The 15,655-nt window shown below is 46.5% G+C and overlaps 1 protein-coding gene across 1 annotated transcript; it reads left to right on the top strand.

Moving 5' to 3' along the window:
- Positions 1-5,169: 5,169 nt before the first annotated feature.
- On the top strand, positions 5,170-7,394 carry HOXC11 (homeobox C11). Its single transcript, XM_027718208.1, has 2 exons — positions 5,170-5,845; positions 7,162-7,394. Exons 1-2 carry the CDS (start codon positions 5,170-5,172, stop codon positions 7,392-7,394), a joined length of 909 nt encoding a protein of 302 aa, XP_027574009.1.
- Positions 7,395-15,655: the final 8,261 nt, after the last annotated feature.

The raw sequence follows: 15,655 nt of genomic DNA, 5'->3' as shown, positions 1-15,655 counted from the left end.
GCGCTTCCCACTTGTAGCTATTGTCTCTCCCTTCAGATTTCCCGGACACAGACGCCGTGTCTTGCGATCTGTTTACTGGCCTGACTTTCCTCTCCTTCCCTTTTTTATTTTGGTGTTTTTTTTTTTTTTTTTTTTTTTTTAATAGAAGTCCATCTGAGGAAGTAGCACCGTCGTGGAAGGGAGGGAAAAATCACTCTGAGAACATCTGATAGGCCAAAGTCATTAGCCATCAGAAGCTGGAGCCTCTTTAGCAGAAGCGAAGCACATCCCCGCAGCTGCCGGGAGATTCAGCTGCTAAAGAAGCGCTTTTTTTGCACCCACTCGCGACGCGCTCGCAGCTTTTTGCCCTCCCCAAACTCGCGTTTTCCTCCCCAAAACAGGAGGCAGAGCCAGCTCTGCTCAGCTGGCTGAAATAGGGAAAGATTCAGGGTCTAAATTATGCCGCAGATATCTTGAGAGCACAGTGAGTAGCCCTGAGTAACGTGCTAAGCCAGGTTGGTATCAAACCTATTCTCTTCTGTTTTTTCCTTCTCTTTTTATTGAGGTTTTTCCTTCTTTTTCCTCCTTTTTTTCCCCCCTCCCTCCCTTCCAGTCAGTGGTTTTCCTACTGTACGAGCTCGGACAAAGACTCCTTTATGGCAAATGCTCTACAAAAAAAGTTTTTGACCCAAGTTGGGAGGGTGGTAACGAATTTACATTCAGATAACTCCAGCTCAGGGGTGGGAGGGAAAAAAAAAATCATATCTTCTCTCCCCAATGGCAGGGAAGAAGAAGAAGAAGAAGAAAAAAAGAAAAAAAAGAAAATACGAATGATTTATAGAGAAGAGTTCAAGTACAGGATTAACCTAAATCAAAATATAACTTCAGATGTTTACACAGCTCAGCTAAAGCCAACTTTCACAACTCCGAGGTTTTGATTTCGGTACAATCGCTACAATGTTTTTTTTTTTTTTGGTCACGAAACACCTCGAACATCCCCTTAAAATTCCTGTTAGCAACGCAAAACACATCTCCCGAGCCTCGAGCCTGTTTGCCTGCTGAAAACGCTGTTAAACGTGTTAAGTGTTCGCGTTATATCGGGCAAAGGAGAGCGGACTCCGGACCAAAAGGGGAGGGGGGGGTTGGTGGAAATTTTTTTGCCTTCCACTTGGCTTTTGCTTTTTTGGGTGGGGAGAAGCCTCCGGTGGCGGTGCCAGGCTGAGAGTGGGTATTTCGGTGGATAACCGGAGAAGAGGCACGAGGAGCTCGGGGCTGCCGCCTCCTTTTCTCCTTCTCCTTCCCTCTGGCTGAGAAATAACTCAATAAAGGAGTTTAAAAAAAAAAAAAAACACCCACCTTCTAGATGGGGCAGTTACATCTTATACCCACAGTCCTCTCAAAAATCAACAAAATCAGACCTTTCCTCCCCCTTCTCAAATCCCCCTGGATGTTTTTTTCCCTTCCAAGGACACAAACGCAGCTTTTCTTCATTTTCCCCCCTCCCCTCCACGCTCTGACTTTCCCCGTTCTGTAGCAAACGAAGGCAGGGTTTAAAAAACGAAAGGATCGAAACGTCCTGGACGCTTTAAGGTTTTGCCTTAGAGTTATTTGTCCTTCTTTTTCCCCCTCCTTTTTTTTTTTTTTTTTTTTTTTTAAGGGCAACCAAAAGGAATGCGAGCCGCCGGCCTCCTTCCGTTTTATGGTGGTCACTTTGGTGGTCAAATTCAAGTGCTGTGACTCCACAGCTGCCCCTTCTCTGCTTCCTCGCAGGAAACAGCCAAATCCCACCCTTGAAACCGGGTTTCAAACCCCAAACCGACGCCGGGCTTTGGGTCAGATGTATTTACCTCCGCAGGGCAATAAATTATTCCCGCACCTCGAGGAGAGACGGCGGGGTTTGTGCCACACGGGTTTTTGTTGTTCGCTCTCCTGGGTGGTTTTGGGTTGGTTGGGTTTGTTTTTTTTTTTGGGTTGTGCGCGCATTGTTTTGGGTTGAAGGTGCTGCTGGGGTGGTGTTTTGTTTTTTTTTTTCAAGGACACGCTCTAATTCCTCCTCTGGATGCAAAGCTTGGCGCCTAAAGCCTTCTATGGAATCCAGACTGGGAAAAAAACACAACAAAAAGATGTGTATTTTAGAGCCTTTCCCCTTTTAACCGGAGGGAGAAGATGCTCCACGCAGGTCGCAAACAGGAGGGAATTGGGAAAAAAATAATTACGCTCGTAAACAATCGCTTAACATTATTAGTTTGTAGTTAGTATTAATACTGGTCCATAAAAAGCCAAGTTAAAAGATCGCTGACACTTTAATTAAAAGTTTTGCCCAAAACGACGTCCAAGCCATAAAAAAAGGCGGATTACAAACCTGAAGAAATCCATCTCAGCAGCCAGAGTTCCTGCCCCTGTTTTTATATATTTATTTATATATATATATGTATTCATCAGCCAAACGGTGCATTAGAGAGGAAAACACGTCTCATTTCGCAATTACGGACATATTTATATGTGTGTTCATCTCTCTCTCGCCACACAGACGCATTCAGAGACACTCACACGCCCCGATTCCTTATAAAAAGGGTTTTATGAGAACGGCTCTTTAAATAGAAAACACCAAAGCCAGGGAAGGGTGGGAAATCCAGAAATTAATGAGAATAAATGGTCGGCAGCGCCTTGTTTCGCTCCGGGGGTGAGGAAGGCTCAAAGTGAGGAAGAGCGAACAACCTGAGCATGGGAAGCCGCCATGTTTCCCTTCAAGAATTCCTAAATAAACGCATCCAAATCCAGGCGCAGCGCCTGATTCCCACCGCACTTTGGAAAGCTCTGCTGAAAGAACCCACTTTAGTTTGAGCTCAGCAATCCTGGAACCCCTCGCCCTCTGCTCACCCGCAAGGTACGGGCTCGCGGGGCCGTTTTCTCACATGAAAATCAACTTCCCCCCTCCTCCTCCTTTCTCTGCATCGCCAGAAAATTTCAGGATATTCATATATATATATATATATTTTTAGCGGGGGTTGGAACCTCTGCCCCGTTCCTCGAGGTGCGTTTTTCCTCCCCGTTTCTCCGCATCCGCCTGAGAATTAAACAACCTCCCTGGATAAAAATAACCACCAAAACTGCAGGTTGGATGGGAGCAAATTAAATAAAATCGGATGGAGAGAAGCGATGTGCTGGAGGAGCTGCCCAGGGATGCCCAGCTCCAGGAGGGACATCCCCGAGCAGGGCTGGGACCCCCTGATTCTCCTTTTTGGCGATTTGGTTATTTTCGGGTGCGTTCCTGGGTTATTTTTCTCTCTCAGGGAGAAAAGCGAACTCCCGGCAGCCGTCGAGGCTTTTTCTGCTCCTGCCTCCCAGCGCCCTAAAGCTGAGATTTGCCTTTTCCCCCCTTCTCGTTCTTTGAATTTGCAGCGACTCGGTTTGGCGAGATCCCCCCAATAAAAGCATCTCCCTCGCTCCTGGTGCGTTAGTTTTATTCGGAGTATTCAGCCCACCGCCAAACAGATCCCAGCGCAGGGTTTAGTTCTGGCTTGCGAGCGGTCAAATCAAGATTTTTATTTAATCTCTCCTTTTATTTTTTTTTTTTAATTTTTTTTTTGTCGCCGTTTTAAAAAGGAGAATAAAGGGGGGAAAAAAATGCCTGGGTGGCATCCTCTGAGGAAAAGGCTGAAAAAGGGGGGTGCGCTGCAATATTTCCCTCTGTGGATGAAAGCAGCCGCCTCTACCCGGCAGGGAAACGTTTCCCACCTCAGGCAGATGATTCCCAATCCAGGTGAAAACCCGATTAGCGCCCAATTGTTGCGGGCGATTTTGTCCCTTCGGGGCTGTTTGAGGGCGGTGGGACAACCCCGACGTCCATTCAGGTGCACCTTTCCAGTGGGTTTCGCAGAAGAGAATCTTTTTGTTCTCCCACATTCTTTCGCTGCCGGACAATTCTTTGCAAAACTCTCAAAATATCTGGCAGCGCTCGAGTATCTCTCTCTGATTTTTTTCGGGTCAAAATGCAGCAGGACAGAGAAAGAGGAGGCTGCCGGGGCGCGGGATGGAAGACAAATGACTTTAATAAGAATATCTTTTTTAACTCAGCTGGCAGAATAAATGATGAGAGTATTGCTGAAAGTACATTCATTGATTGACAATAAACAATTGCATTAAATATTCAATATGCCCCTCTTACGTAATAAATATTTAAGCAAACGTTAAAGGAGGTTTTCGAATATTTATTAGACGCTGACTTAATTCATTTGTTCTATTCCTTGATATATCACTAGTTCGATATCAAAAGTCGTTAAGCCGGGCCTGCTTTAACTTTAAAGTTGGAAACTTCCCGCGGTCCCTGTCGCTGCTCAACTGGAATATTCTCCATAAAGCACGTCAAGCCGGTGATGTAGAGTTGATGTGCACATTGAGATCAACATAATTAGCGTATGTTAGAAGCTTGTTAATTAGCACCAGCCCCCTCGCTCCCAGATAGAGAGACGGAGAGAGATTGGCTTGTAATTCAGCAGCCCGGAATTGCTGCGGATTCCCGTTTGTTGGGAAAGGTCGGAAAACTTACTTCTGCACCTCCGGCGATTTTATTGAGCTACCTACAGCCTATCCAGGAACACGGCTAAGGATAGAAATAGCCAGGATAATAGATTATAATGATCAGCGTAATTAAAATATTTAAAAAAGAAAAGGCTGGAAAAATACTATTCGAGCTCCCTTAGACCCTCCCTCTTCCCCCCCCTCCTCCCCAGCCCAAATCGCCCCCACCCCATCTCCAAACCCTGCTGAAAGGAGCGAGCGGAATCCAAATAGGAAGGAGAGGAGGGGAAGGAGAGAGAGAGAGGAAAAAAAAAAAAAAAAAAAAAAAAAAAAAAAGCAGCAAGTTCCCAAGCCAGCCCTTGTACTTGTTCTGCTGTGGATGCTCGGAGGGGTGTGCCTTCAGGAAAATGAATACAAATCTGCAATTGATTTTCATAATGTTTCTGCGGTGTTTGCAAACCAATCGTTTGAACCTCTGAGATCTTACCTAAGTGAACCACTCCTACGCATCTAAGTGCTCCAAACTGATATATGACAATATCTACTTTGGATCACGTGTCCTCCGGAGCGACTAAGACGGATCGCGCGTCATCTCGCCTTCCCAAATTTTTTCCCCTCCGCGCGTCGGATCCAAAACATCTTAGCTATAGGAGCAAGAAAAGGAGAAAGATGTTTAACTCGGTGAACCTGGGCAACTTCTGCTCCCAGTCGCGTAAGGAGCGGAGCGCCGAGTTTGGAGAGAGGGCAGGTTGCGCTTCTAATCTCTACCTCCCCAGCTGTACCTATTACGTCCCCGAATTTTCAACTGTGTCATCTTTCTTGCCACAGGCCCCCTCTCGCCAAATCTCCTACCCTTACTCCACCAACCTCTCGCAAGTGCAGCCCGTGCGAGAGGTCTCCTATGGTCTAGACCCCTCGAGTAAATGGCACCACCGAAGCAATTACGCCTCGTGTTATTCGGCAGAAGATCTGATGCATAGAGAGTGCATCCCGCCTTCCACCATGACCGAAATGCTAATGAAAAACGAGAGCGTGTACAGCCACCACCACCCCAGCTCCAACCACCCGGCATCGACGGGATTCTACACCAGCATGAACAAAAACACTGTCCTGCCCCAAGGCTTCGACCGCTTCTTCGAAAACGCCTATTGCGGGGCGGAAAACCCGAGCGAGACCTGCCTGCAGAAGGGCGAGGGCAAAGTGGAGGCAGAGTCCCAACCCCACGCGCTGTCATCCCGCGGAGAGCAAGGTATAGACCCGGAAGATGAGGAGGAAAACACAAACCCGGGCTCTTCAGCCTCGTCCTCTTCTGTCACCAAGGAAGGAAGCAAAAGCAGCAACTCGAGTAGGTAGAGCAGTAAATGGAAAGGTTAAGGGACTAGCCCGTGTGTTTTGTCGGTCAAATTTTATGTGGAGTTTTATAAGCATTCAAAGGATTTTATTATAACCTACAAAGCTCTTTCTTCCAACGAGAAGAATTTTTACGATGGGAAAAGCTCTTTGAAAAAAATGGAGATGTTAGGCGCAGACACAGTATCTTAGAGTCTGTGAAATTTTAAAAGCACACCATCGTGACAAATATTAACTTTGATCATGAACTTACATGAGCATTTTAAAAGGATTTCGTCCCGGGTTGCTGAGGGTAAAAGGCAATTGGGCAGAACACTACTTTAGCTGCCTGGGCTTTCTTTCAGGCATTAAGATGCATGCGGAATGTTTGGGGCAGCTTTTTGGGTGGTTTGTTGTGTTTCTTTCTTTTTTTTTTTTTTTTTTTTTTTTTTTAATATATAATTAAAACTGTCTGTCGAGCCTCCTCTCTCGGGGGAGGTGCAGTGCTGAGGGAGAAATCCGCCGAATTCGCGGGCGAAGGGGAGAGTTTCCTACGACTTTGCTGTTTAAAGTGGCGTTTTTTTCTCCCCCAAGCCCGGTGGAGCGTCGAGCTTTTGTCAGGGAGGGCTTTTACTTACGTGGTGGTTTCTTTGGGGTCTTCTGGGTTGGGGAACATCTCTTTTTTTTTTGCATGCGCTCACGTTTCCTAGGCGGTCTCGGAGCTGTTTTAAAGGCTGAATCCAGGCAACTTTGCGAGTTCGCGTTCAGCGTGGGGCTCTTTTGGGAAGAGGGGAGGGTTGTTTTGTTTCCCTATTCGCTTTCGTGATGCGAGTCCCCCTTTTGCAGCTCAGATGCGAAGTTCCCTTTGACTTTGATTCCTTTTTGCGTGTGTGGCGAGGACTGGAGTTAATCAGAAACTTATGCGGAACACAATATCTCGTTCCCCTAATTCCAACCTTGCTCGTGCTGGTTCTGTACAGATAACAGATTTGCAGCTGAGCGTGGGTTGTTTTCCCCCCCCTCTCCAGCCTCCCTAAACTCTGCTCCAGCAGCCTCCTGCCTCCCCTCCCAGGCCGGGTTTTAGGGTTTTTTTTCAAAAAAACCCGGCCGATCTGCACCCAAAATGTCTGCATGTGAAACGTCTGCCTCGAGCCCGGGGCGGTGGGGAAATAATTCCTTCAGCCCCCGGGTAACCTCACCTCTGCTCCCCCCAACAATGGGCTGAGGGGATCTCCCCCCCCCGCATTAAGAATTGGAATTATTAAGCCGCTCCTAATCTCTCTGATGCTGCGTTTCCTCGGGATATTTACCCTGCCTTCTGGTTCTTTTAAGGTGCTCCCCGAACGAGGAAGAAGAGATGCCCCTACTCGAAATTCCAGATCAGAGAGCTAGAGAGAGAATTTTTCTTCAATGTCTATATAAACAAAGAAAAAAGGCTCCAGTTGTCCAGGATGTTAAATCTCACCGACCGACAGGTTAAAATTTGGTTTCAGAACAGAAGGATGAAAGAAAAAAAATTAAGCAGAGACCGCCTGCAGTATTTCTCTGGAAATCCCTTGTTGTGAACATCTTTTGAGATCCCCTCTGCTGGTGAAGTGTCCGTGTCTCGAGGAGGAACAGTGGCGAGCGTGGGTTTGCCCTTTGCGTCGACAAAGCAACCTCAAAAGTTTAAGCCTTTTCATATTTGTATGTCTGGGGCAGTGCTGAGTAACAAAAGGAGAGAGATTTTCTTTCAGTTCCCGATTCAAGGACTTGAATTCCATGAACGTTTAATTTAACTTTTTTTTTTTTTTCCTTTTTGCTTTCTGTCTTTTTTTTTTTTTTTTCCCCCCGAACAGGTTGGGATTCCTTTTATTTTTGCCTTTTTTTTTTTTTTTTTTTTTTTACATATTATTATATTATTATTTTTTTATTGTTATTATTATCCTTTAGGCTCCCCTGTCCGTTTGAATAAATCGCGGTGCTGTGTTACCACCACGGTGATTTCAGTCTGCAGCTGTGTTATCACAAGAGCGGCCAAAGTCTCCCTGTAGGATCAAATCACTTCGTGTGGGGTGAGTGTGTGTGTGTGTGTGTGTGTGAAGGACACACGGACATGTGTGACATGTGTGTCCTCCCGTGTGCGTGTGCACATTCACGCCCTCTTCTAAGAAAAATCAATATTTCCACCTCCTCCACCTAAAAATATATATATATATATACGCAGATCTATGGAAGTGTGTGCGTATATATCCATTATATCCATCTATGAGTTTTCTCATTTCTACATTTGGAGTCGGGAGTTGGCGGGGGAAGGAAGGGGAATCCAGGCAAAAAAAAAAACAAAAATACGTTTGCAATCGCTGCCTCGGAAGTGGTTTGTATATATATAAATTTCGTAGTGGTTTGATTTGATTTGATTTTTTTTTTTCTTTTTTCCGGAAAAAAAAAAAAAAAAAAAAAAGGGAGACGAAGAACAAGAGGGGGAAAAAAAATATCCTGAAAAAGACTAATAATTAAAAATAAAAAAATTTCTTTGTGTATGTAAAGTGAGTCCCCGGGACACTCTGTGAAATTCTGTGGCAAATAAAGACATTGCAAGCTGTTCTACATTATGATTTTATTTGACCATTTTATTAGAATTTCCCCTCTTAAAAGCCTCTTTGCGGTCATTGTGGTGTGGGTTTCTTCCCTCGGAGTTTAAATACCTGAATGCATATCAGAAATCTCATCATCCATATTCATGGCGCTCGCTGCAATCTGCTCGAGCAGGGCCGGGATTAATCGGAAACCTCCACCTTGGAGCCCACGTTTGGTGGGGAGTTCATTGTATTCAGCGGCGAACTGAAATTTATAGGATTTTTCTTGGCCCAGTAATCCTCCTCTGAATTTGGCTCCAGATGTCTTTCGCTGTTTTCCGGTTGTAGTTAATCTCTTTTTTTTTTTTTTTTTTCTTTCTTCTTTTTTTTTTTTTTTTTTTTTTTTTTTTTTTTTTTTTTTTTTGTGTTCGCGAGAACGAGTCATCAGCCTCCTTTAAAAAAAAAAAAAAAAATAAATAAAAAATCAGAAATGAACGAAACTCGAATTCCACGAGCTGCGTTTCCGCGAGCCGAGGATCCCTCATACCCCGCGCGGCACAAATGCAAAGTCAAGTCCTTAAATTCCTGCTTAAGGAAAACAAGTTCAACTCCCAGGCCCGGGGCAGAAAGTGATTTTTTTTTCTTTTCCTCCCCCCCCTTCTTTTGCACAATTGACTTTTCCTCGCAGTGGACGCGACGTTGGTGGAGGACAAAGGAGCGCCGGAGCTGCCGGTGGTGACGCGGTGCATGAATTTGGTGTAAATAGCGCAATTTCGGGGGTATTTTTTTGTCTTTGGGGGCAGGGGGAAGGGTTTTTACGTTCGAGGTTTCCCATGTAGGTTCTCTCCCGCTTTCTGATGCGATTGTGCACGTGGAGGAGGTCGGGGAGGGGGCGCGATAAACCCCCCCCAGCAGCCAAGAAAACAGCACGTTATTATGTTATATTCCCATCCAGCCAGCGTGTTCCTGTAAAATTCTCATCCTTGCTTTTAAAGACGACCCTGTCGAATGAAAAAAAAAAAAAAAGAAGAAAAAAAAAAACCAAACAAAAAGAAAACCCTTTGATGGTGTCTTCTGATTTTATTTGACAACGGTAGAGGGGGGGGAAAAATTTGATAAACCCGCAAAAATGCTCCTCGTTTGCACCATCCCGACACCCCCTCACACCCCCCCCCCCCGCGATTAAATCCAAACCGACTTCAAGCTTTCGTGATAGACCCGTCCTGGTTACGCCACGAGATGAGCTTGAAAGGATGTTAAGAGGGATGTTTCTCATTAAAAGAGTGGGAAAGGGAAGGGGGAAAAAAAAAAAAAAAAAAAGCCTGTGGATGGCAAAACGCTCCTTTATTTTCTTTTATTTATTTTTGCGAAGACCGAGAGCCTGAAAGGACGCTTGTCCCGGGCCTAAAACCTCGCCTAAGATTTATATTCAATAAACCAGGCGTGAGGAGGGGGAATTTTTCTCTTGTTTTTTTTGCGGGTGAAGGAGCAAAATAGACAAGCTGAAGAAGCTCGGAGCCATCTTCCCGGCAGATGGAGCGGCGCGGCCAGACCCGCCTGAGGAGGGGGCTTCTCCTCCAAAAAACACCCCAGAAAAGCACCTTTCTTTAATGAGTGTTTGCCGAACCTTCCCAAGGTTAGGAAAAGCCAAGAGAGGTGCAATAAGGTGAATATCGGGAGGTCAGAAGCGGCAGTTAATGCTCCGTAACAGCAGCGGCTGTCCGGACAAAAGCGCCCAGTCTAGACATTGTAATAAAGACTGCAGCACTAAACAGCTTAATTTTTCTTAATTACCCCGTCTGGCTAAAAGGAAAAGACTTCCGCAGTAAATAGTAAACAAATAAGGGAGTCTTGCCCAGGGAATTTTTTTTTTCTTCTCCCCCCTCTTCTCTCTCTCCCCCCTCCTTCCCTTTCTCTCCCCCCCCTCCTTTTCCAAGGCTCCAGTTCAACTGCAGCACAATGAAACTGTAGGCCTAGTTCAAAGTTTTCGCGAGCTAAAATGGAATGCCAGTTGTAAAATCCAAGTTTATAGACCATGTGGGGCTTTACAGCAGCATTAAGCATCAGTGCCATGTAGGAAAAGGGCTGTTAATGTTCTGGGGAGGGAGGGGAGAGGGAGAAGGGGGAGTCCGGGGGGCACCGAGGATGCTTTGGGTACCACAACGGGGGAGCGGAGGAGCAGAGCAGGGTCGGGACACTCGTGTCTGGCCAGCGAGCACCTCCCCGGAGGGTGAGGGCGCGCCGAGGGTCCTGCTCCCATTGAAACGCCAAAAAAAAACCCCCCAAAAAAGCCAAAAATTGTCCTTTTCCGAGGGACGCAGGGGTGGGAGCGAGACCCACAGGAAGAAAAATGTGAATATATGATGTCTTTGAACTTCAATAAAGTCAAGTCCATCACCTTTAACCTTTTTGTAATAAAGCGGAATCAGAGAGGGGGTCGCGGCTCCGCGGCCGCCCCGCCCCCAGGGAGCCCCGGCAGGGGGGTCGGCCCGGGGGGGACCCCCACATTTTTCCCCTGGAAAAAAACAAAACCAAACCAAAACAACCAACCGAAGCCCCCCACCCTCGAATTTTGAGCCCCGCGTGGCGTTTATGGCGTTTAATATTTAACTCGGCCGCGCAGCATTTAATGCATCTTCGGAGCGGGTTTAACACACACGGCGCACACGCTTTATTATTGTTATAAAGCTTTTGATATCTTAACGCATGAAGAGTTTTTATAACTTTGTTTGGCGTAAAAGTTTTACAAGTTTTTCCTTTTTTTTTTTTCTTTTTTACTCTTTTTTTTTTTTTTTTTTTTTTTTGTTTTTTTTTAAATTCCCACCACGCGTTTTTGGCTTTTCCATCAACTTTATCCCTAACCTTGGATGTCCATCACAACAAAGCCGCCCTCATAGGCTGGGAAGCTCGCTCTGGGCTCTGCGTTAATGACACCCAGACTAATTACAAAAGGCCTTTCCATGTGACGTACAAACACACCAAGCCAACCTGTTTCCTATCGCTCCCTGCATTTCATACACAACATATTGGAAGCAGCTCTGGGTGACTTTGTTGTGAAATATTGCAGAGCGGGAAGGAGGAGAGGGCCCGGCTTCTAATTGGCTTCTTGAGGGATAATAATGTTCACTTATGTTGGCTTCTAGACAAAGAAAATTAATTCTTAAAAAAATAAAAGAGAAGGAAAAGAAAAAGAAAAGGAAGAAGAAAGGGAGAAAGGAAAGGGAAGAAAAGGAAAGGAAAGGAAAGGAAAGGAAAGGAAAGGAAAGGAAAGGAAAGGAAAGGAAAGGAAAGGACAAAAACTAAAGAAAAAAAGTGGAGAAAATAAGAAAGGAAAAAGAGAAAAGAAATTAAAAGGAAAGGAAGAAGGAAAGAAAGGAAGGAAGGAAGGAAGAAAGAAAGAAGAAAGAAAGAGACAAAGAAAGAAAGAGAGAAAGAAACAAAGAAAGAAGGAAGGAAGGAAGGAAGGAAGGAAGGAAGAAAGAAAGAAAGAAAGAAAGGAAAAAAAGAAATGAAACATAAAAGAAAGGAAAGAGAAAAGGAAGGAAAGGGGGAAAATAAAGAGGAAAAAAGGTAAAAAGAAGACCAAAAAGAAGCCTGTCTGGGGTGGGGGATCTCTGGGTGCTGCAAACGCTGGATTTTTGTGCCCCGAGGTTCTCGCTGTGCTGGCCGGGGCCGCTCACACCCGCACCCACCCGCACCCACCGCACCCACCCCACGGCCCCGCTCGGCCTCTCGCGAAGGCGCCGGGCCGGGAACGCGAAACCTCGAGCGGGTGAGAAGGCGAAACCTCCTCGGCGGCGGAAAAACGCCCCTCAGCAGCCGCCCAGCTCCGCCAGAGCCGCGCACAAAGGCCGCGGGGGCACAGCGAGCCCGGCGGGCGAGGCCACCGATCCTCGCGGCTTCGACGGTCGAGCCTGGGCCGGGGCCGGGCTTGGGAACCGGGATTGGGAACCGGGATTTGAGAGTCGGGATTGGGAGCCGGGACTGGGAGCCGGGATTGGGAACCGGGATTGAGAGCCGGGATTGGGAACCGGGATTGAGAGCCAGGACTGGGAACCGGGATTGGGAGCCGGGACTGGGAGCAGGGATTGGGAACCGGGATTGAGAGCCGGGATTGGGAGCCGGGATTGGGAGCCGGGACTGGGAGCCGGGACTGGGAACCGGGATTGAGAGCCGGGACTGGGAACCGGGATTGAGAGCCGGGACTGGGAACCGGGATTGGGAGCCGGGACTGGGAGCAGGGATTGGGAACCGGGATTGAGAGCCGGGATTGGGAGCTGGGATTGGGAGCCGGGATTGGGAGCCGGGATTGGGAGCCGGGACTGGGAACCGGGATTGGGAACCGGGATTGGGAGCAGGGATTGGGAGCCGGGATTGGGAGCCGGGATTGGGAGCCGGGATTGGGAACCGGGATTGGGAGCCGGGATTTGGCAACAGCGAAGAAGGAAAAAAAAAAAACCAAACCAAACCAGTGGGTTTTGGTGAGAGGAGCGGGCTGGACCATCAATCCTCGCCCGCGCATCCCGCGGGTGAAGCCGTTTATTTGTGGCCGAGGAAGTTTTCTGGGAGCGATCGTGGCTCCCGGAGGAGGAAAACGGGGCCGGGGCCGGGCGAGGAGCGACCCCCCGAGTCCCGGAGCCCTCGGCCGGGGGACCCCGGTGGGCCAGAACCTCGGCGAAAAGGCGATTCAATTGGTTTCTCCCGAAGCACCGAAAGGGGGGGAACCGGTGGCAAATTTGCCGCTGAAATATTGGAAAGCCCCCGGCGAAAAAGGAGGAGGGAGGGGAAGGGAGGGAGTTGAGGGGAAGAGGGAGAGAAACTTTGGGGAAGGAACTGTGGATTTGAGGCAAAAGCGCTTTGCCAGCTGGCGATTCAGTTTTTAAGCCTCTTTATCCCCCCCCCTCCCCCAAAATATGAAGAGACTCCTAAAAGTGACTCGAGCCGCGAAATAAATAGGCGTGCAGAAATAAATAAGACCCCATAGATAGAGAATAAATAAATAAATAAATAAATAAATAAATAAATAAATAAATAAATAAATAAATAAATAAATAAATATTAGACCCACCTATACAAATACACCTCAAAACCAAAACTCCCCCAAGATAATTAGACTCTTAGAGATGCGCAGAACCCCCTAAAAGAGCACCATAAAAATAAATAAGCCTCCTTCCCCCCCCCCCAAAAAAAAATCAACCAAAGAAATAAATAACCCCCCAAAAAGGAGACGCGAGGAGGGGAGGGGGGAAGCTCAGGGCGAAGGGAATATATTAAAAATGTGACTTTATGGGATTTTTGCCCCAAAATGGCGGCTCATTTAGGCCCGGCTCATCCGCCTCTGCTCCAAGCTGGGGGCTCGAGGGATGCTCAGCACATGTGAGATGGAAGCACGTCCCTCTGCTTTTGATAACTCCGAAATTACAACATGAAACCGCGGGAATGTGGTTTGCAACCTCAGAAGGCTTTTTTTTTTTTTTTTTTAATCGCGATTGCGGAATTAGGCCGGAACATTTGGCTGAGGGAATCCCATAAAAAACTTCAGTTTGGGGCGGAAAAAAAAAAAAAAAGGAGAGAGAGAGAGAGGGGGGGAGGAAGACTTAATGTAAACATTACAATTGTTTATGTGCTACAAGTAGCAAAGTAAATTCGTTCGTTTTAATTGTGAAAAAGAGGCCTAATTCCTGCCTTTGAATCAAGTGATAGAAAATCTGCGGCCTCTGCTCTAAAGATGCGCCTGATCTAAACCGTATGTGTGGGGGGGGAAAGAGCTGCAGCTCTTCGGGGTTCGCGAGGAGCTTGTGAGTAAAAACTCGGGAGATACTCGAGGTTCTCTCTCAGGGCCGCAGGTACGGGAGAGGTTTTTTTAAAAATTTAAAACAAAAAACCCTACATTTTTTTCCAAAAAAATGAAATTATCCCCTCACGATTCTGAACCTCCGCGCTGGGTTCAGAAGGTCGAGATCCCGAAATTTCGGCAGACGCAGCAAAATAAAAAGCTCAGGCTTTATCTCCGCCATCTCCAAGCCGGAGGTGTGAAATCCGTATTTATTGGGAATTCTTTTTTCCCCTCCAACCGCCTCTTTTTCTTTCTCCAGGAGAGACGGGAGTGTTAACGGCCGGTGCTCTCCAGATTCTGTTAAAATTGTCATTGGAACAATAATGTTTATTTTGAGGCCCCTCCTCAAAGGCGCCTGTGAAATTATCGGCGTTTTAACCAAGTTCCAGAGAAATCATTTTCCTATCGTCATGTGTGAAAAATAGGGACTCGTTGAGGGGTGCTCGTCGCTCGCGGGGCAGACCCACATTGGAACACGCCCGGCAGTGTGCGCAATGTTGGTCAACTGTTGCAACATCGTTACCTCTTCGCCTCTCATCGCCTCGGGCGCAACGCCACATTCTCTCCGCTGGTTTTTTTTAAAGTTTTATAAAAAAGACTCCAAAAAAAAAAAAAAAATCCACATTTTCCCGTCAACCGCTCGGTTGATTTTTGCAGCTTAAAACTCGCGACTTAAAAAAAAAAAAATAGAGTAAACCAACTTAAATTTTGCAATAATCCACATTCCCGGATCTCCCACCCGGATTTCTGCAACCCTGCTAGAAAGAAAAAATAATCTGTTTTTTTTTTCTTTCTGTTTCTTCTTTCTTTTTTTTTTGTTTGTTTTTTTTTTTTTTTTTTTTTTGGAAGGCGCGCGGGTAATATTTGAGTTCGTTAACGCCGTCGGAAAATTAAAGGAAACATTTCGGGGCTGAATAAACTCCTCGGAAATCCCCGTGTCACGTCGCCGCGCTCTGTCACCCCTCGCTCTCCCTTCCCTATGAATTTACACTTCCCAAATTTCGCCTCCGCGATCAAAGGGGGGAAAAAAGGAAAAGGGTCCCAAACTCCAGCCAGGACTTGGGTGCTACGCTGGGGGTAGAAAAACTCGAAGAGCGTTTTCAATCCCACCTCGAGGAACATAATATCATTCCATAATTCTTCGACTTAAGTTACTCAGAGAGAAGGAAGCGGGGTAAGAGGGATTGTAAAGTTTGATAGATTTCTTGTGGTGATAGTTTACAGTTTCTAAGCCAACATATAAAGGCGTGGGTTTTATTTTTGCATCGCTGTTATTGTACTCCAGTGTACTTTGTCATAAATCAGAATTATTTCCGCTACAACATTGGGGGCACAACACCGGGCAGAAATACAAATTTAAGGTAATCATTAAAGTGTTGCTACCAAATACTTCCTCGGAGCGAAAATGAATGTTTCGTCATAAAAACGTACG

This window comes from Pipra filicauda, unplaced genomic scaffold (assembly GCF_003945595.2).
Source record: "Pipra filicauda isolate LSUMZ 115617 unplaced genomic scaffold, ASM394559v2 scaffold939_size48705_pilon, whole genome shotgun sequence".
Classification (NCBI taxonomy): domain Eukaryota; kingdom Metazoa; phylum Chordata; class Aves; order Passeriformes; family Pipridae; genus Pipra; species Pipra filicauda.
This window is presented reverse-complemented; position numbering and strand designations above follow the sequence as displayed.